At 43.6% G+C, this 22,016-nt stretch overlaps 3 protein-coding genes across 6 annotated transcripts; 1 reads left to right on the forward strand and 2 right to left on the reverse strand.

Moving 5' to 3' along the window:
• The first annotated feature begins 1,989 nt into the window (after window positions 1-1,989).
• LOC104448429 (silicon efflux transporter LSI2) lies at window positions 1,990-6,747 on the forward strand. Of its 4 annotated transcripts, none has more exons than XM_039309010.1 (4): window positions 1,992-2,966; window positions 3,042-3,377; window positions 3,469-3,658; window positions 4,958-5,378. In XM_039309010.1, exons 1-4 carry the CDS (start codon window positions 2,292-2,294, stop codon window positions 5,218-5,220), a joined length of 1,464 nt encoding a protein of 487 aa, XP_039164944.1. In that variant the 5' UTR covers window positions 1,992-2,291; the 3' UTR covers window positions 5,221-5,378. The 4 variants fall into 4 exon arrangements, 3 of the variants coding, with proteins under 3 accessions (XP_039164951.1, XP_039164944.1, XP_010060547.1); XR_001980139.2 differs by adding an exon at window positions 6,271-6,747 and having other exon boundaries at window positions 1,993-3,377; window positions 4,958-5,301; XM_039309017.1 differs by having other exon boundaries at window positions 1,990-3,377; window positions 5,060-5,378.
• Window positions 6,748-8,144: 1,397 nt separating this feature from the next.
• LOC104448437 (proline--tRNA ligase, chloroplastic/mitochondrial) lies at window positions 8,145-13,359 on the reverse strand. The gene is made up of 11 exons (XM_010062256.3): window positions 12,972-13,359; window positions 12,798-12,854; window positions 12,534-12,644; window positions 12,287-12,373; window positions 12,044-12,157; window positions 11,755-11,961; window positions 11,394-11,531; window positions 10,103-10,264; window positions 9,511-9,710; window positions 8,754-8,837; window positions 8,145-8,636 (listed from the first exon to the last, which is right to left on the reverse strand). Exons 1-11 carry the CDS (start codon window positions 13,314-13,316, stop codon window positions 8,495-8,497), a joined length of 1,647 nt encoding a protein of 548 aa, XP_010060558.2. The 5' UTR covers window positions 13,317-13,359; the 3' UTR covers window positions 8,145-8,494.
• Window positions 13,360-19,344: 5,985 nt separating this feature from the next.
• On the reverse strand, window positions 19,345-21,800 carry LOC104448442 (scarecrow-like protein 8). Its single transcript, XM_010062269.3, has one exon. It carries the CDS (start codon window positions 21,632-21,634, stop codon window positions 19,688-19,690), a length of 1,947 nt encoding a protein of 648 aa, XP_010060571.2. The 5' UTR covers window positions 21,635-21,800; the 3' UTR covers window positions 19,345-19,687.
• Window positions 21,801-22,016: the final 216 nt, after the last annotated feature.

The following is a 22,016-nucleotide window of genomic DNA, read 5'->3' on the forward strand; positions in this document are numbered from 1 at the left end:
AGCGAACTTATGCAGGCACGAAACGCTGGTGATGGTGAGCGGAGAAGCGGCAATGCTCCGTTTTTCTCCATAATTCGTGAGATCGTCCACGAAGCCAACCAACAACAACCCGACACCGCCGCCTCATCAAAGCTCTTGCGCATGCTCCTCGTATGTGTCTTAAAGACATCGGCCGATCTCGCCATCCTTGACCTCCTGCTTCCCTTCTCTCTCCCTCCCTCCTCAACTCCACCTCCGGATCGAGGCCTACGTCACCCCGAGACAACAACTGGTTCAAGCACCACCCTCTTGACTCCCCCATCACCCCTGCCCTCAGTTCCAACTCCTGGCTCTGACTCAGTGCCATCATAACCTCCTCGTTCGCCATCCAAACCACCTGGTTCAAGCTACGAAAGTGCATTTCCGGGCGAGGCCTGACCTTAGAAGTAAAAGTTTCTTTTCAAGTTATCATGCGACCTTCTTGACAACTAAAACATACACATGCAAGAGTTTTTGCGTAGTTGATAAATTAAAGGCCGAAAGGGAGGTCATTCAAGCCCGACATCAGCCCCAGAGACCCAAAGTGTATCAAATGTGAGGGCTTGTCGGGCCTAGTTATGGACCGTGAAGCCCTTGATTGGAATAATTTTTTAAAGGAACCGATTCTTTTGTCTTTTTCGCTTCTTGCCCTTTTGAAGTTTTGCTTTGCAGAGAAACTGTCGTACAGTCGTAGTGCAAAGGGTAGAAAATATTAGATGCATGCATATATAGTGCTAGCATGGCAAATAAAAAGGCCCTTGAGAGCGTGTCGCGTGTGGGACCCCTTTTGAAAACTCTTCCCTCCCCTCTCTCTTCTGCCTCCCCAGCACGGTCACTTTCTCTCCTCTCTTCTCCCGCAGTTGAAGCTGTGCAGACACCTTCCTCTCTCCCCAAATTAAAAAAAAACTCCACCATCCCCAACAAACAAGAGGAGACGAATAAAAACAATCGTTTCTAGTATTTCTTTATTCCTATTTGAAACTTAATCGAGTTCCCGTTTCAATTCCAATTGTCATTTTTTTTTTGTGGGTTTTTATGCATTTTTACTCCCCACACAAGTCACGGTGAAGGTCTAAGACCTCTCACGGTGGAGGGTTTACCTCACACGGAAAACATGAAGCATGTGCTCCTTAGGCTAACAACCGACTCAAACGATAGCGGGACTTTAACAACTCAGAATCTAGACAATTTCTTGTTGCCCACTCCATGCAGATCACGAACAATTCTTTAACTTGGACACGTTTGTTTGAATCTTGAATCTTCACCCCCGAAGCTTCAACCGACTATGACATTTTACAAGTAGCCACTCTTATCGACTTGATTCAGCCAACTTCCAGCCGGCTTTTCTTCCTTCACACGCACACTCGCCACATAGATTTTTAGACTTTTATGCATGTAGACTTCTCTAGCTTATTTAAGAATTTCTTCTTTAGTCGCTATTCTTGACTCTACGAAAGTTGATAGTTTTTATTAAATTAATATCTCGAGTTTGAATTCAAATAAATCAAATTTATCGATAAAAAATTTTCCAAGCAGATTATAAATCGAATGAAAAAAGAAAGAAATAATTTCTTTTTTGGATTTCCTCCTTACGTGCGAAACAAGAATCTTGCGCACACACTTTATAAAACAATTGTGGTGGGCCCTTTTGGCGTGAGCAAGAAGTCCCAGAACGCGTGAAGCTTACCGAATTCTCTGCGCGTAAATCTAAGACGTAGGTGGGCCCAGGTTAAGGTTTGACCTGGGCACATATAAGACAGAATTTTTGCAGGTTTTTCTCTCCCCTTCCGAAAGTCGCACGCCGTCCGCCCACGACAAGCTGGAGATTTTTCTTTTTGGCGGGCGACTTGAACGTGTGGTATTGTTTATACCATGAGTTTATACCTCGGAGTTATTTATTTATAAATATTTTGAGCTTTTTGTTAAATTTAGGTGTGGAAAACACTTTAACATTTGAGCGATTATAAATTCTAATTCTTTAATTTTAATGGATTACTTGCTGCTGATTCTCCCGTAGACATAGATATCGAAACTCAGACCAAATTACGTATATTTCTCGTGTCCTTATTTTTCTCGTTTATTTCTCTGACGATTTCACGGCAAGATCCTATCGTTTTCGCGTATTATATTCCAACAGCTTCCCTGATGCTAATGTTTATCTAGCTTTTTCCATGTAATGGACTCTTTGCTGGTATCCTGTCAAGAGTTATAGCAATTAATATCCTCACCAATTGAAGTTTCGATTTCGGGAAGCTTGTAAAAATCTTCCAAACATGGCACTTGCTTCTACCGAAAAAGTGATTCTCGGGTCTATTGCCTTTGCGATATTCTGGGTATTGGCCGTTTTCCCATCTGTGCCGTTCCTACCTGTAGGAAGAACAGCAGGTTCGCTCCTTGGAGCGATGCTTATGGTCATTTTCCGGGTCATAACCCCAGAGCAAGCTTACGCTGCGATTGATCTCCCAATCCTCGGCCTTCTCTTTGGGACGATGGTGGTTAGTGTCTATCTGGAAAAGGCCGATATGTTCAATCACCTGGGTAAGTTGCTCTCCTGGAAAAGCAAGGGAGCACATGACTTGCTTTGTCGGATTTGCTTGATCTCTGCCATTTCAAGTGCTTTCTTCACAAATGATACGTCTTGTGTTCTCCTGACTGAGTTCGTGCTTAAGATAGCCGGGCAACACAATCTCCCTCCGCATCCATTTTTACTTGCCCTTGCGTCGAGCGCCAATATTGGGTCTTCGGCGACTCCCATTGGGAATCCTCAAAATTTAGTCATAGCTATGCAGAGTAAGATCTCATTTGGGAGTTTTCTCGTCGTACTCCTTCCTCCAACGGTGATCGGGGTTCTCGTCAATGCGCTGATTCTTCTATGCATGTACTGGAAGCTACTGTCCGTCCAAAAGGACGAAGAGGATGCAGCTTCTGAAGTAGTAGCTGAGAAAGATGTGAGTTCTCATGAGATGCATCTTCTTCTTCCTTTTAGAAACCGGTCGACTTCTTGTGAGAATGAAACTCACCAGGTCTCAAGCAGTGCGCCTGCGTCGGCAAGGAACTCAACTGCATCGGAAGAGACGCTTCACAACGGTGCTTCTCAGAAAAAGCATGGAACGGCTGCTTCCGATGAAGTCGTATCTGTCAACGGGTTGAATGATGTGTTCCCAGAGAAGCATTCAAAGGGGAAGGAAACACTTGCCCCTCGATTTAAGAGGATATTATGGAAATCACGCGTTTACTTTGTCACCATCGGTATGCTGATCTCTTTTTTGATAGGTCTGAATATGTCTTGGACAGCTATTACCGCCGCCCTGGCCCTCGTAATTCTCGACTTTAAAGATGCCCAGTCTTGTCTAGAGAAGGTATAGCCTCTCTCTGGATTCTATGTGCCGGAACTCTCGATTAGGGAACTTGGGATTTGCTTTGTAAGTCATTTCTTTCTGATTTTACCAGGTCTCCTACCCTCTGTTGATATTCTTTTGTGGAATGTTCATCACGGTCGATGGATTCAACAGAACTGGAATTCCAAGCGCTCTCTGGGACTGGATGGAGCCACATGCCAAAGTCAATTGTGCTAGCGGGATAGCTGTTCTTGCTGTTGTCATTTTGGTGCTGTCGAATGTCGCTTCGAATGTGCCAACCGGTATGCTGAATTGCTGATCCTACTCCTGAATATACCCGACATTTAATTAGTCTAACAGAATCTTCAACTTGATTACCTCTTTGGTCTAGGGCTTGTCTATCGTGCCGATAAGAAACTTCAAACCAGACAGTTTACAATGACCGAAATATCTTTGTAGGCGTTGAAGCTTTAACAATTGCACAACATGGATGCATTACCTAAACTCTTACATGTTCTAACTATAATTGGTTTGATGTCTATCCCTCGAACCTACTTGTCATTGCCATCCTATTTAAGTAAGACCAAAGATTTCTTCTTACTTGATGCGACATTTTGCTGATCGATCATTTGCCTACAAACAATACCATAAGGTTGTACTTAGGGATAAGCATGGTCCAAATTGGGCTGATCCAGCACCTAACCCAGGGGCTAACCCCCATAGTATTGGTCCTCAATTTTTGGGATCGAGAATCGACCATGTTGAACCTAGGACCAAAAGTCAAACCGAATCGATGCTTTGGGTGTGGTCCGGTTCCAAGGTCATCTCGAGACAAACCGATTATTTTTTTGTTTCATTTTTTGTATTTCTTGAAAGAACAAACATATTATTTCAAATTATATATCTATCGATAACACGGCATTGAGAAACTAAATTATGAACACTAGTACATATCAAATACAAATATAAGATAAGGTAATAATAGAAATTTCATACTTGCACGTGAGACGAGCGAGGAGAGGCTAAAGGTTAGCAACGAGGTGAGTTAACAAAGGCAAGTAGCAAGACAAGTGAGGCAAATGAATAGAGGCAAGCCACGAGCAAGGCGAGCGAGGCCGAGGTGAGTGAAGAGGGTTCTATTTTTTTTTTTCAGTTGAATTAGGGCTAGGTTTTATTCTACTTTCTAATTTACATAGCAAATTGAACTGCGAAGAGAACAAAAGAAGAGACGTTAGGGTTTAGAGTAGACAAAAGTATATAATATAAAATTTAATAGATATATAATATAAAATAATATATATGTAAGGTTGGTCCGGACCAACCCTAAACCTCTAGGACAGAAGACCAACCTGCACAATGCAGGGTCCAGAGGTCTCAAGATCAAGGACCGACCCAATCCTCTAGGGAATTGGGTTAGGATCAGCCAGGTTTGACCGGTCCAAGGTTTGTCCAAGATTGACCCTAGATCAATGCTCACCCTTAATTATACTTAGTTTATGTATCTTATCTTGACATGTCCACACAGAGTCCACATTCCTATTCTAATGTTTCTGCCTTCCCTTACTTCCTTAGTTCAATGTTTCTAACACTTCGTTCTTCAGTTCTCTTGCTTGGAAGCCAGGTGGCTACATCAGCGGCTGCTATTTCAGCCGCGGAAGTGAAGAAGTCATGGCTCATATTAGCTTGGGTGAGCTCTGTTGCAGGGAATCTCTCGCTGCTTGGATCGGCGGCCAACTTGATTGTGTGCGAAAAGGCTCGCCTGGCCCCAAATCTTGGCTACACTCTGTCCTTCTGGAACCACTTGAAGTTTGGAGTCCCTTCCACCATTATTGTAACTGCCATAGGCTTGGCACTAATAAGATGACAAGAAGTAACTAATAGCATCTCTCCTGGATGCTCGATAGATCTTTCAATTAAGGCAATCTCCTACTGAACTCGCTATCAGGTTCTTATCCTATCTTTTGTCCTAGGGATGAGGGAACATATCGAAGAATAATATTGATTTTGCTCATTTCCCACCTAGAGTTGAGTGTTCTTTTATGCAAGAGTATCAACTTCTATTGATCCAATCTTAAACTCAACTCTTATCCTGCCCAATCATTACCCTTTAAGCAAAGTTCAATTTTGGCTGCAATTCGATTTGATGGTTCAAGGTTGAAGATGTCAATTCTATGAGAAAGTTACCAATTTAACATACTAGTTGTTGATCGACTACCAAGTTATCGACTCACATGTTTGTTGTTGATTACCTAGCAATTAGCAATTAGAGGTTGTTTTGGTTTATTTCCATTTCTATTTATTAATCTTTTAAGGTGACTATTTGGCTTCCAAGACTAGTGGACGAATTTTTATAGTCTAATATTTGATACATGCATTTGGTCTTAGTTTCATGCATTTAGTCCTAGTTTTTATGAGTCTTTACCAAGAGCCATTTCTGTTTTTAGGATTCCAAGAGCCATTTTCTGATTTGATGGTGGACCAAACTTGCATTTGAACATAAATGAGATTTTTCTTCAAATGAGCGAATTTCTATTCTAATTCTTTATCTAAATTCTTTGATGGAGAATCAAGAAGTTCTTTATGCTTGATCGATGATTTCTTTCAACCTTAGGAGTGAACTTATCCTATCTCGAAATCCTTTATCATTGATTGGTGCTGTTCTTTTAGGCCTTACTAGTGAATTATCTCGATCTTTATCCTAGACCGGTAAAGTGACATTTATGTCTTTGGCGGGGATGTTCTCTTTAAAAAATCTTATTATCACTCAAAAGGCATCTTCAACACGCATCACTTTTACATTTCACGATATGATCACATTCATAAGTCAAACTGGGCTCTCTTGGGCATTGGACAAATGCTAGGAAACATATCAGAAGTTTTTGACTGTAAACTTCACGACTATGGGCATGTGCAGAATGCGATAATCAGAATTTCAGACAGGAGATGAAAGTCTCATCAACACCGGTTTGGCATCCAGTAATACGCAGTGGTACCAAGTTGTTCCGTCGGGCCCCAATTCAGCACATAGGCGCCCACAGGATAAGCTCTCTACAGCCCAAGCTCGTACGATAATGATTTTATAATGAGGGAACTAGGACTTCTGCAAGCCCTCACTGAATAAGTTTCTTCGCTTCAGGACTTCCTATAGTTCATCCGAAAGAAAGCAAAGTATGATATACAACGTAATCTTGCACGTCACGGGGGCGAATCTCCTGCGACTTGACTTAGAATGAGATGACAAGAGCATGTAGTTGCTCCTCCTTCCTCTTTGCTTCTCGCAAAAATAGAAAGAAGACAGTCAATTTTCTCTTCTTCTTTTTTCTTCTTTTTCTTTTTTCCTTTCGTTTTGAATTTGTGGATTCAGTGCGACTTCTGCCATGTTGTGTTTGTGGCGACGTTGGACACGACAGCAATACTGGACGTACTTAAAATTTTCACTAAACCTTGTGTATTGGGTTTCGACGGATTCCGCAAACAATTGTCTTCCCATGTGATCTTGCCCATTCATTTAGTAAATAATCATTAAAGAAACGGTATTTCCGCCCTAAGCTCCGTTTTGAATGCTTAAGAAAAAGAGTCGAAAGGAAAATGTTTTCTTAGTTAAATTCAGAAAAATAATTTTTATTTTAAAATAATCAGAAATTATTTTCCAAATTATGATTAGATAACAGTGCTTGGACCAAAAACTATTATTTGGACACAAGAACCCCACGCTTGTTCCTGGGCTGTTGGTAGGCCCGGCCCAGGTTCACCGGGGTCCATCGAGAACAAGCCCAAGTCCAAAAAGTCAGGGTTCGGAACCCCGGTGCTTGGGCCTTGGTCCATAGAGTTTGGGCTCAAGATACTAGCACTGGTGGCTAGGCCTAGGACTCTAGTACCATCGCCTAACTCCCTACCACCTTGGCTCGGGCCCTAGACCTCAATGCTCGTGTTGAAGTCCCTAGTACTCGAGTATAGGTCCATTGAGGCCAAGCTCAAGTCCTAGAACCCGGGACTGGGTCCATCAACGTTGGGCCTGTGACTCTGGTGCCAGCGCTTAAGTCCCAAATGCCTAGGCTCGTGTCCATCGAGATCATGCCCTTGTCCATCAAGGTTGGGCTTGGGTCCTTGCGCCCATGCTTATGTCCCTATGCTTGGGATTGAGTGCATCGAGGCCAGGCTCAAGACCTCAATGCCAATGCCCAAGTCCATGCACGTCAAGCTTGTGTCCATCGAGGACAAGCCTATGTGCATTGAGGCCAGGTTCAAGACCTCGACGCTCGCCCCCAACTTCATCGAGGCCAGCCCAGGTCCATCAACGAAGAGAGAGCGTGCTGGGGGGAGAGAGAGAGAGAGGAGTTTGAAAATGGGTCCGACATGCGACACGAGCCAAAAAGGAGAGAAGAGAGGAGTTTTTAAAATGAAGTCAACATGTAACACGTGTCGCACTCTCGAATACCTTCTTATTTGCATCTCGAATACTTCTTATTTGCATCTCTAGTATATAAGATGCACCTAATATTTTCTCATGAGTGTGAGCCCAGAAAAATGAGGCATGAAGTTGCTAAAGTATGTCCAACCGGTATGGGATAGAACCTGCATTTTGAGTCCATCAGCTTTAACTGGTGATGGATTAGTTTTAATTAGACATGGGGCCACCGTGTATATCAAGCAAAACTCAGTTTCACTTTCGTGTTGTCATCGCATTGCATTCCTCTGCGCCTGTGGGTGTGAGAGTGTGCATCCGCTGATTTGATCCAATCAGTACTAATGTAGCTCGTACAAAGTCTACTATGCAAAAAAGAAACCTCAAGACCAAACAAGCAGCTTCATGGATAGATAGCCAAGAGGATACATACATAAATGGGGAAGCTGTGATAGAATTAAATCTGCTTAACAACAAAAGGGGCAAAAAAATTTCAATTACAGATGACCATCTCTAATGCACAAAGAGAAGATTTTCTGTAAGCTATCCCGCCCGCTGAAAACATTTCTGAACAAGCAGCCAGCCCTGATGCGATGCGTTACAACAAGGGCTGTACATTCTTTCAGCCAATCCAACCTGTATTTTTTATAAGAAGTTCTCCGAAAACCATACTGTAGGTGATGGCTTTACCATACAACATAATTCTAATGCTCTGACAAGATTTTTCAAATCTTCAGTATGACTTCGCAAATATAGCAACTTCACTGGCTGGGTTTCCTGTCATCAAGCATGTCTTGATGTCTTCCGGCTGGTCAAAAGGAAAGCACCTGATCGTAGCCCCAGTTTCTTCTTTTACTCTCAACTCATCCTGGTCACTGTAGCCATATGCCAGCCATGATATTAGGAAGCCAAGCAAATGCGCTTGCTAATACCAAAAGAGAACGAATGTACAAAAAGAGAACCGTCATGAAAAAGATGATAGCACAAGATACCTTGCTGACCAAGGGCCTCTTGCCCATTTGCCCTGGGAAATTGCTTCTTTCAATTCATCGTAGGAGCTCACATCCAAAATGTTCCTGCACAAGGTAAATGCTCCTTTAAATACAATCACTTGAATATACCTGAACAGAAATGATATTGCAGGAGACGAAGATAACCGCTAAACATAAGTTTCTTTCTATTTACATAACCACAAGGATATTATTAAAACATTCATATGGTTGACCAAACTTCACTGAAATTAATCTAGAGACGCACATTCAGAGCCGTTTGCAAGCATAACAATAGCAATGACCCAGAGAGCTTAAGATTTGCAAGGGAAAAGCATCCCCTTTTGTTTGATTCTAAACCTATAACCAGAGGCATAATACTTTAGTAATCTAATTCATAAATTGAAGTGTTGTCATTTGTTTAATCTTTAAACTGAGGTACCATGTATTTGGAACTTTTGCTCAGCACTAACTAGATGAGCAGAAGGTAATATGACAATTCTGATTGCATGTTGGTGTTTCCTATTTGAATGAAAATCAGTCACATCACAAAAATTATCATTGGCAACTTTGGTGCAACAACCATATTGACTAATCGAAAGCAGATAGTAGACTATGAACATGCAGCAACATAGAGTAATGCAGTTTCTCCAGAATAAGCATGAGATCAAAGTGAAAGTTCCCAATCTCCATGATCGATTTTAAGTTGTGCATTTACTTTGAAACTCAGGCGATGCCAGGCTAAAGCAAAAGTATGCACCTATCTCTGAATAATTTTGCCCTCTGGAGAAGAGAAGATTGGATCTCATCCAACTTATCTTTGACATAAGCTTCTAAAACAGCTGGTTCCATGGAAATTCCAAACACTTTTCCTTCCTTTCCAGGAATATCTCTCCTGGAGACAACCACACTCCCACTTGCAACATCACGAGGACCAATTTCAATCCTTAGAGGGACTCCCTGTGACATTAAGAGCAGTTATTAGGTTATCCAGTAACAGAATTGTAGACGACTGCTCTTTTTTGAAAATGAGAACTGAAAATGCATGCCCCTTCATTTCATATTATATTATGTAATAAAATGGTGATTATTTAACATGACGCACACTTTCATTTCTTTCTCTCCAAGCAAAGAATAAGGCCTGATGCAAGGTGAAATGCAAAACCAGGTTTCTAATGGGATTTAAGAAACACAATGAAATCTTATAGAATACAAGTCTCCCAAGGTCACAAGCAGGAGGAGGCTTGTCCATTTTTCCACAAGTGAATGGCAGATGCAGCTGCTTTGGCAAGTAAAAATACTATCCACAATAAGTTTACACTTTGAACAATGATTTAGAAGTGAAAACAAACCTTCATCTCCCAGAAGTTGAATTTCCATCCCGGTGTTCTCTGTTCTGAGTCATCGAGTTTAACTTTGACCCCAGCCGATTGCAAAGCGTCTTTTACAGATGAAGCAGCACTTATAACTCCGGATTTTTCATCCGCTTTCTTATATATCGGTATGACTATCACCTGGGAGAATCCAGACAGAGGAACTGAACTAGTGAGCAAAATGTAACATGCAGCAAATGTTCTGATGAAGAGAAAAGGTAAGTAAATGACAAACAATGAAATCTACAATGAAATCTACATGATGAAGACAAAAGCGTCTTTTACAGATGAAGCAGCACTTATAACTCCGGATTTTTCATCCGCTTTCTTATATATCAGTATGACTATCACCTGGGAGAATCCAGACAGAGGAACTGAACTAGTGAGCAAAATGTAACATGCAGCGAATGTTCTGATGAAGAGAAAAGGTAAATAAATGACAAACAATGAAATCTACATGATGAAAGTCAAATAAAGAATCGATCGAGAAAGTTCGTCCATGTGATGCCACTAGACTAGTTAACGAACAACGAAATTTACATGATGAAAGACATAAAGAATCGATTTAGAAAGTTCCCCCATGCGATGCCGCTGGACTAGTTATATCCAATAATCAATTGAAGATAGTCTAGGATTTGGTTCCGAACAATTGTACTTCACTATGAAAGACATGATGAAAGACAAAAAAAGAATCGATCAAGAAAGTCCCTCCATGTGATGCCACTGGACTAGTTATATCCAATAATCAATCAAAGATAGTCTAAGATTTGGTTCCGAACAATTGTACTTCACTATGAAAGACATGATGAAAGAAAAAAAAAGAATCGATCAAGAAAGTCCCTCCATGTGATGCCACTGGACTAGTTATATCCAATAATCAATCAAAGATAATCTAGGATTTGGTTCCAAACAATTGTACTTCATGTTAATAGAAAACTGCATGCGGAAGATACATCCTAAATCCACATCAGGCAGTGTTCACTGTGGAATCATTTTGGACCATTATGGGATGATGAGTTGCAGCCGAAATTGGCAGATTTGCAGTGAGTACATCTTGTTTATAATTTTGTTGCTCAATTATATTTTACTTGTTTAAGTGTGCTTTACACAAGAAACTTTGAAAGATATACTTTTGACAGCACTCGAATTTTGCAGACACTGGAAGTCTACTGCTCAACTACCCTTTTCCTTTTCTGCTCTCTTTCAATAACTAAACGTCTGGTAGGATAAAATATTCAAAGCTGCAACACTAAGAGGCCTTTCCACTTACTTGTACTGGTGCCAGTCTTGGAGGAAGCATTAGGCCAGCATCATCTCCATGAGTCATGATTATACCCCCAACAAAGCGAGTGCTGATAGCCCATGAAGTCTGCCACACGTGCTGCCTATTGCCATTTTCATCAGTGAACTGCACCAGGTAACACAGACCCAATTAAATCCAAACAGTATCGCAAGTTCTCGAAGGTGGTAAATAAGTGAAAACGCATTAACTACTTATAGAGTGGTTACCCCAACTGCATCAAGGGTATGTGTACTCAATAGCGTGTCCCAACACAACAGAAACAGCAAAACAGACATCGCAAAGCTAACACGAAACGTATTAGCATGCCCAAAAACAAGCATGAGCTTACCTGTGTTCCAAATGCTCGAGAGAAGTTCTGTCCAAGATTGTGACTCGTGCCAGCTTGCAGAGCCTTGCGGTCCCCCATCATAGCCTCTATTGTATATGTCCTATCAGCACCAGCAAATCTTTCAATATTTGATTTCCGACCTGCAATAACAGGTATTGCAGCTTGCTCATAAGCGAATTTTGTATAGACATCAATCATCTGTAAAGCCTGCGATTGAGCATCAAAAACCCCTTTAATAAAAGATGACGACTAAGCTCTTGCATCAAGAATAGTGTGAAAAGGTGCAAACCTCCTTTTCAGCCTCTTCAGGAGTTGCATGAGCAGTATGACCTTCCTGCCACAGAAACTCAAGAGTCCTAATAAATGGCTTAGTTCTCATCTCCCATCTTGTGACGTTTGCCCACTGACAATGTTAATGGCAAGACATAAGAAATAAAGAAACATTTTGGAAGATCGATGATCAACTTCCATGAAGAATATCTGAAACATAAAAAAGCTTGTGCTAAAAAAAAAAAATAAAAAAAGCTCTCACCTGGTTTATCATGAGAGGAAGATCGCGATGACTATGAATCCATTGGGTAAACATGTGATTCACGATGGTTTCACTAGTAGGCCGAACCTGCCACGACCTCAGGAAGCGCAACAATCAAAGCCAAAACTCAGGCCACAATACTTCATGAGTTTAAATTATTTGCACATCGGCATATCTTGACTACTTTTTGGGGAATGAGAATCAAAAGTGGGATAGAAAAGCAATAATGGTGTGTAAAGTCATGTACCACGAGTTTTTCTTCAAGTTCCTTTCCGCCGCCAATCGTCACGAGCGCCAATTCTGGGCTGAAACCCTCAACATGACTGGCTTCCTTCTCAATAAATGAGTATGGAATGAGCTGGAACCACAACACAGGATCCATCAGTTGAAAAACGCACTTTATAAAGCAAAACTAGAGAAGTATCATAAACAAAACTATCCAGAAAATCCTCACAAGCAACCGCAGATTAATGTCAATCGAAATAACCAAAGTACGAGTCGATAACTAGACCTGTGGAAAGTACATGTTACTGTGACCGGTCTCCTTGAACTTGACGTTCAGATAATCCTGCATTCCAAAGAGAATAGCCATCAACACTTGCACAATTTTTAGAAAAATTCCATCAAATTCTCCCAGATTAGACAGAGGAAGCAATCAAAACGGTCCACCGAATGAGAAAAACACCTGAATAGCTTCCCAAATCGCGTAACCATACGGCCTTATCACCATCGTCCCTCGCACGGGGCCGTAATCGGCGAGCTCCGCGTGCTCAATCACGTCGAGGTACCAGGCGTTGAAGTCCTGCGACCTCGGCGTCACGGCTCGGTCCTCGCCCCGCGACTTCTGCTTGCCGCCCCGCTCCTCGGTCGCCGGAGGGACGGCGGCCGTGCTCTGGGCGGAGAAGCCGGCGGTCGGCGGGGGGCGCGGGTGGTGGGCCCGCCGGAACACGGCCTTGGAGCGGCGGCCGAGGGCGGCGGAGGGCGAGGTGAACAGGTAGGCGAGGGACGGGAGCCTCAGCGACGCCACCATTTTTCGACGTCTGCTCTGCTGAACTCGGGCTTCAGTCCTGCGAGTGCGTCCTCGGAGAAGATGAGGTTTTCTGGACGCAGGCCGGGTATGATGATGGGTCGGGTCGCATCGGGTCGTGGATTGTCTGCCGTTAGATTCGAATACTCGATTTTCGTATGGGATTGTTGGGCCCGTGGGCCTTATGTCGAGCCCTCTCTTCGATATTGGGCCCGGTACAATTGTTTCGAGATGGCAATCCCCATAGTCCATCATCCATCGCTCCAAAAAATTAGAATGGGAAGAACAGAATTGAAGAGGTCCTCTTCAAAGCTTTTTTATATGCCTAGGCTACAACTGGACCATAGGTTGTAAAACCAAGTCGTGTATTGCTTAATTCTAGGTAAGAAAAAAATACAATTTCAAATGATGGATATAAAGTGTGCAGGTATCGATACGTTAAAATAAAGAACGCATATAAGTTATTTAATGCGTTAATAGAGAATCACCACAATTTCTCATTTGGACAGATCCTCCTTCTCTGGTGTAGATGATCTCAAGAAGATTTTTTATATAATACTCCCGAATTACGTAGGCCCACTTTGCACGACCAAATGGCTGGGACTTTTCTAATAAATTTTCATTTGGGAAGAGTCGACAAAGCCTTTTCTTAGTACTAATTATGATTGGGGAAGACACCACGTACGACCGATTTGGCACTCTCAACTAACAAATGAAACGAGCTGCGTCGGTCAAAGCGCTTGCGAGCACAACTTTTACTGAGGTGGTCCTATTCCCGATAATTATCCAAATCCCAATCCTCTCGTTAGGCGTGAATATCATGTGCAATCACTCCACCATTCTCTTAACAAGGCCGCTTGTTTCCATAAAAATGGAAACTGCTCCAAACCCTAAAAGACGAAGTGATTTTTCCTTCCAGCGGCCAGCAATTACTCGTCAAATTTGATCGCATTCTCCGCTGAACAAAAGATGGGGATATACCAATTCATCATTTGATTCGAGAACCATCTCCACCAAACAGAACCACACCCTTACAAGTATTGATTATGATTTTGGAAAACACAAACATACTACCAACTCGGCGCTCTCAACTAGTAAAAGGAACGATTCGCGCCGGTCAGAATCCTTGCAAGTGCGACTTTTCTTGAGGTCGCCCCAACAGCCTCCTATCCCGATAATTATCCATATTGTGGTCCTCTCATTAGGGCTGATTATAATGCGCGATCACTTCACTGTTCTTTCCATAAAAAGGGAACTGCTCCAAACCCCAAAAGACGAAGTGATATTTCCTTCCAGCGGGCAGCAATTGCCAATTACTTGTCAAATTTGATCACATTCTCCACTGAACAAGAGAGAGGACAAACACCCAACCAATAAATTCGACTTTGGGCACATGGGAGTTTACCTACCCAACATGCCAAATCCATCGTGCTCAATCTTTTCCAATCGACGCGAATACGCAAAGCGCTGGAATCGAGCTTTCACAGGGCAACGAATATGGACCGGACCCCTAGGAACGAGAGAGAGTCCAAGGCTTCTCTGTGCGCTTTATTGACTTGCCTCCTCTCTTTAGCCCACCTGATCGACCCGAAGTCCAAAGCCAATCCGCAAGATGCCGAGGCGGGGGCACAGCCGCATGTGGCTGCCCAGGAGCTCGGACAAAACGACGAACGGAGGAGGGACGGGGACACAAGACGGCTTTGACGCTACGCCTCCTTTTTCGCCCTTTTTCTCCTCCACTTTTCGCCTGCTTTCCGCTCTCTTTTTCTACCCCCTCCTCCTCCTCCATTCACCAGCCCGAGACAAAGGAATTTTCATCTTCGGGCGATATTGAAACTCGGACGAGCGGGGCCCTCCCCGGTTTGACTTGCCTTGTCGATTATTATTTCTAACGAATCTTGGTGTCGTGTTCTGTCCTGTGGATCGTCCACTCGCGAAGAGAGGGAAATGACCTTGTATGGCCTTTTATAATTCTCAATTATTAGCGGAAGGATCGATTTGGCGATTCAATAATATTTTTTTCCTTTTTGTTGCGTCAGGTTTTATGTTGAAACCATAATACGATTCGCTCACTATAAGTAGAGAAGATACGCATCACCGCCCTGCTAGATAACGTTCCTTAATGCTGGTAAATAAGCTGGTTTTTTATGCACTTGCTTCCTTAGCCAAATAAAAAGTTCAGATACGCATGTCATTCCCTAAAGAAAATCAGGAGATATCACCCGAGCCCAGTTGATAGTTCTTACTCCGTATATTTTTTCTTTCCGAATAGTAGGCCTTTGGTCCGACTCTGTAGGCAGGTGATTGTGGCCAATTGAGAAGTGACAAGTAGCAGAGCGGGGTGTGTGATTGATACATGTGTACGTTTTACAAAGGCTCAGATGACTAGATAATCGCAGGCACGTATCATAACTAGGAAAGTTCCACCTAAGACAAAGCTAGTGGAAGATGTTTGAGAAATAATCAAGAACCCAAGAGATTTTATTACGAGGATTTTTGCTCTGATATCATGCGTGATGTCGGAACGTCGGGTGCTAACCCGATATATTATTACTTAGTTAATTTGTTATGGATGCGTGACCCATTTTTCTTTGCATCTGTCGACATACTTCTTGCAATGCTCCCGTAGGAACTGACCAACCGAACACATACCAAGTTCCAACCAGACATGCACTAAGTGGTTGGCCAGAAAGACGCATACTTGAGTTCACCTAATCTCTGGTGCTACATTGTATAATCATGAAAGGGCTCATCATCATGAGAACCGGCGCTGCCGCCTTATCTCTAGGGTTTTGGACACGATGACTGCTCCCCATCTTTTATTTAAAGATCGCGTATGGGGCATCCCCTCATGATTATGCATTTATTTCTCTTACGCCAAATACACGTGATGAGTAGATCCCTATGTGTATGGACCAAAACTATGGGCGCAATAGTCTTCGGCAAACACCAAAGTTCGGCATAAATCATCTAATCAGTCATAGACTTATTCGATGTGTCATCTAAGATAGCTAAAAATGACTAAATTATCATGTTAGAAGTTCTTAGTGAAAATGACTAGAATAATTACGTTAGAATTTCATGTAAATTGAGAAAATTGAAATATTCTGGATAGAATTAGCAAGTAAACCTATCAATGTTTGTCATAAACTTATTTTTTAATCCATATTTGATAAGTTGAGTTTTTATATGAGTTGTATATATTCAATAAACGAGTCATAATGGTTTTGGAGCCAACTCCGTGAATCATAAATGGGTTTAATGTAGGTGTTAAATGAGTTCCCAACTTATCTAGACTCAACTCACTTTTATAACCTTCTATTGCCCTCCCAGGACCTCGAGCTCGCTCGATTCATGCTTTTACCTTAATTTGGGTACGAGTTTCCTAAATTGAGTTAAATATATAAGTATTTTAGTAATATAAGTCAGATTAGATATGTGTTGGATCGTGTATGAGTCGCTAGATTTCAATTGTATGTAAATGAGTAAAAACAAGTTAAATTGATCAATTTAGATTAGGCTATTTTCAACCTGACTCGATCGACTTGTTTGAAGGTCTAGGTTTAGGATAGATTCAATCATTTTGTCCCAAATATTGAGTTTTTTTATTTAATGAAATTCATAAAAAAAACAAATCCGGATTATCAAAGAAATGAAATATACATTAAATTTAGAGATTCAGTCATCACCCTGAGAATCTAGATACAGTTTCTCTTCTCTTTTCGTTTCTTCTTATTTTTTTCGAATTGTTTTCTTAGGAAGGACGTAACGCACGTTCACGCTTGGTCTTTCCCCATTTTCGATCGTGGTCTTCGCATGAAACATGCCCTGCGAGTTCAAATTTTGCTGCCATCCTTGTTGGAGTCAAAACCTCAACACCGACGCATGTTTTTCTCGACTCTATTTCTAACCGTTGAACAAAATCGAAGTCAATGCATGATTTTACCTTAATTCCCGTCAACCCATTAAGAGAAGCATAAAAATCTGAGCAGACCTTATTCCCCAGTTTAACGTGACTCCGACAATTCCCGGATTGACCAGTAATTACGAAGATGATATGTGTGAAATGGACCCTATTGGACCACCACCACAAAGCTACAAGTTTCTTCGCGAGATTTATTGCAATCACAGATCATTGACTGTATAGACGGTGCAAATACTCCACTAGGCGATCAATGGATGTGATTTAGTATGATCTCTATAGGTTGATCGAGTCTATTTTACCCTAAATCAAGATACTCTCACTGTTGAGGAGATCAAACATACGCTCATGTAATTTTCTCCACTTGACAACTTTCTTCGCACGGCATCTCTTCTCTATAGTACGAAAGCTTCAAATTACTTAAGTATAACTAGGTACCCTTCAGATTTTTATTTTTTTTAATTGTACCGAGTCTGTTTTCCTAGGGTGAATTTCCTCATCATTAGCAAACATTCCCCACCATCGGAAAACTCGGAATTCTATATTTTTTATATCCAAAAATGAGCAAATCAAATGTAATTAATTTCCCGAATTTAAATAGCTCAGAATGCAATAACCCACCTTTTTTTTAATTTACAAAGAAATTAAACATGCCCCGTTCATACATTTGAGGATGCTTGTTTATAGTTTCCCTTTTTTTTCTCTTTTTCCTTTGACGAAGAATAAGCCTCTTTGGAGCGCGGCCATCGAAGATTCCTCGAGGAAATGTCCACTTTTGAATTTGTCAATAGGCCCTTCTCTATTACAAACATTTCCCTGCTTAGAATATATAGTTCTCGGCTCTTTCTTCTGCTGGTAATCGCGAAAGCGTCATACAGCTTCGATACACATTCAGAGACCCCTTCCTAGTCCGAAGTATCTTTTTCACATATGCCGACAAGAACCGTCCTGACCAAGAAAACCAAACATCGCGAGCGTGAGGGAGTAGGTTGGCTATGTCCTCAGTCGAGAATAAAAGGCTGTTTGTCCATTCAAAACGCGGTCAATGATTAAGAATTTTCCATTATAAGAGGGCCACATATTCAGGTTTTGTAAAAACATGGAATATTCTAAGATGGGAATTGAGACTATTGTAAGAAAAATCGCTCCATGTTAAGCTTCCATTCGTCAGACGAGAGAAAAAAAAGTTTCTATTCCCTTGAAGGGGCAAAATTACACATTGACCCCTTTTTACCTTCTTACTTCATACTTCACACCCCCTACATGAGTTTGCCCCTATCATTCTACGTGATTTTCTTTTTCTGAATCGAGTCATCGCAAACATATAAGTTCTATATAAATGGGTATATGATTATCAAGTGAGACTGTTCACCCACAATTTGATGAGTGGAATATTCGAAAATTTCAAACAATATTACATTTTTATTGCGATCGCCCTCAGCATTACCACTTTCATTATTTAATGCCATGAGAAAGACCAAACAATTTAATTAGACTCATGCGAGGTTTCCGAATCCAACACAAAATGAGGTGGGATTAAGATATGATACTTGAGTAAAACATTCATCTTTTCGCGAAATTAGACTTAATTATTTTTCCACTATCATAAATGGTATAAACTTAAACATATCGTATCGTGTATCACGATGGTGACAAGATTCTAGCACACTTCCTGAATTCCCGTTTAATCCCAGGTTGAGCAAGCAAATGTTATTGCCCACAATTATACGCGAGAAACACCCCAATCGCACACGACCCTCGAAACCTGAAAAAGAAAGAACACGTGCACGTGTGAAAAGGCTAAAGCAAGTAGGAGCCTCCTTATGCCCAGCGTGAATCACTGGGGAGGGGGGGTAAAACCGGAAGTGCACAATGACGATGCAAATAGAATAATGCGCGACATGCTCTCTCTCTCTCTCTCTCTCTCCATCCTCCTCTCTCTCCTCCTTAAAGACAGAGCCGAAATGGAGCTCGAGCTAAGCTGCGAACTACGAACCCCCAGAAATGATGTGACAGGTGGAGCCCAACCAACAACAGCTATCGACCGGGGGGGGAGGAAAGAGTGCGCACAAGAATTCAATACACAACCAAAACGAATAACGCAAGAAGTGAATGCAATGCACGGGAATTCCTTTTTTTTTTTTTCCTCAAATCCAAACATCTTTCTTTTATTACTCAATTGCTTGGGTGGGGGAATGGGATTCTCTTCTTCTTTTTCCCATTTTTCTCAGGAAAAGAAAAGAAAAAAAAAAACATCTTGAAAACAATACATTATAAGATATCACGTCGTGGTCGTCGTCGTCGTCGTCTTCGTCATGATCATCATCCATCACCTTCGCCATCACCATCACCATCCATAGCAACATAACATACAACATACGTATATCAATTTGGTTAATACTTTTTCGGGAAAGTGGGTGCACAGGGGGGAGAGAGGGGGAGCGAGTGGAGCTTAACGCCAGGCGGATGCGACGGTGAGTGTTCGGCCGAGCCAGCCGAAGCAAACCCCACCATTCTCTTCTTTCACCGTGAATCCCGGGTTGACCCGGTTCCCACTTTCGAGCCTCGCCTTCATTGATTCGGCCACGTGTTGACCCAGTGGCTTCAGCTCGAACCCAGCCATCCCCATGCGGGCCCTCCACTTCCCGAACACCTCGCATCTTTCGACCCGGTCCCTACCTTCGCAAGCAACCGAGTTCCCCAATTTCCGACTCAGCCCCTCCTCCGCCCTCCCCCGATCCGAGCTGTCCCGCGGCACCGTGGACTCGAGCGACTCGAGCAGGGCCCCGTAGTACCCCAGCGCCTCCCCCGCGCGCGTCGCGAAGGGCGCCGTGTTCCCGTTCATCTCCTGCTCCACCAGCGTCACCACCCGCGGCGCCAGGCCCTTCACGCGCCGGAGGAGCTCGTCGCGCGGGTTCTCCATGGACACGCTCTCGTCCGGCATTCGGTACAGCTTGAACGCCAGGTTCACCGCCAGCACCTCGTCAGGCTCGCACCCCAGCGAGTCGCGGCTCAGCTCGCTCACCTTCTGGCTCACGATGTTGAATACTAACCTAACTCCTATCTGGGCCGCGAGTTCGCTCAGCCGATCCCTAACCATCCTGAGCCTCTCCTCCCCGTTGAAGCCATCGGCGAGCGTCGTGATCTTGAGGATGGATGGAATGCCCGGCTGACGCGTGGACAGCGCGTGGAGGAGATTGATGTACTGTCCTTCCTGACCAACATCGAAATCAATTACATGGAGCTTGTTGGTGGAGGGTTGCTCCGATGCAGCTTCTAAAATCATGAGATTGGCAGCCATGAAACCGAGCTTGAAGCAAGGAGACAGCTCGTAAAGCGACTGAGTCGACGACACATGGTCCTTGGTGAACAACTCCGCCACGGGAGGGGGGTTATCGGCAGGGCTCACGCGCGATTTAAGCGCGGACAACATGTATTCCATCAGTTTCGGCTCTGAATTACCTTTGGGGTTCGGCACGGCAGACAAGCGCGTCAGGATCTCCGAAGCAACGTCCACCCTGCCCTCGTATATCGCCGTCGCGGCCTCCATTAGCGACTGCCTCGAGCAGATGGGTACCGGCGACGGCACGGACAATGAAGACGAAGGCGAGGACGACGAAGAAGACGAGGTCGGCGACGGAGATATCTGCTTCTGACCGGGACTTATGAGACTCTGAATTGTCTCGGACCACTCGCTGTTAGCGTTAGTAATCACGGAGACGGCGTCCCCGTCGCCCTCCTCGTCGTCATCCAAGAGCTGCTTTTCGAGCTCCTGCAGACGATTCATCATCTTGTTCTCCGGCTCCGCTTGGTGAGGATTCGCTCTGTTTTGGAGCACGTTCGCGAACGAAACTCCCCCCAGAGCCTGATTGCTCACGTGGATCGCGCCGTTACCGAGATGTATGGGCTGTGGCCTGAGCTGTTGAAGGATAGGAAGGCCGTACCTTTGCGCGGAGAAGCCCGCCGGCGAAGACAGCGCCGATAAGCTAGACATTACGTCGGGGGAAGAAACGGCAGCGGAGAAGTCCAGGTGCGAAATCGGCGAGGACCGCGGAGAGATTTTCGACCTCACGGACCGCAAGATGAGGTTGCTCAGGGCCTGGTTATGCTGATGCTGATGCTGATGCTGCTGCTGCTGCTGCTGCGCCTGAAACTCCATAAGCGTCCGCTTGCCGACGAGGCCCGGCTGCGGCTGCGCCGGCTGCGGCGCCATCTGGGAGTTAGGCTCCAGGAAGATTCCGGCGCCGAACTGCGGCTGCGATCGGAAGGGGGACTGCGAGGCGGCGTTGCCGTTGACGGAGCTCATGGCGCTGGCGATAGATCTGGCGCTCATCCCACCGGCGGCGGTGTAGAACTCCGGGCCCCCGCCGCCGCTCCCGCCGGAGAAGCCAGACGACATTCTGCTTCTCTCTCTCTCTCTCAACCGCCTGTCTCCTAATGCTCTCTCTCTCTCCTCCCAGAGGAACCAAGGAAAGCTTATGAAGAATAATGGACGGGGGGAGTTACGAGAGTTGGTACATAGAGAAACGCAAGAGTGGAGAGAGAAAGCGGGGGAGAGAGAGAGAGAGAGAGCAGTTTTTATGGTGTTGAATTGATTCTTTGTTGAAAAATAAAATAATAATTATAATGGGGGAGAGGGGGCAGTTTCCAATTAGCTCCCCAGCTTTTCTCCGGTTTTGGGTTTTCTCGGTTGATCAAGCAATGTTAGGTCGGGTCTTCCGGAAGCATATATCCCCTCCCCATCCCAGCCGTCCGTCTCGACCTCCCTCGGCCGTCTCGAG

The sequence above is a fragment of the Eucalyptus grandis genome, chromosome 1 (genome assembly GCF_016545825.1).
Source record: "Eucalyptus grandis isolate ANBG69807.140 chromosome 1, ASM1654582v1, whole genome shotgun sequence".
In the NCBI taxonomy this organism is placed as follows: Eukaryota; Viridiplantae; Streptophyta; class Magnoliopsida; order Myrtales; family Myrtaceae; genus Eucalyptus; species Eucalyptus grandis.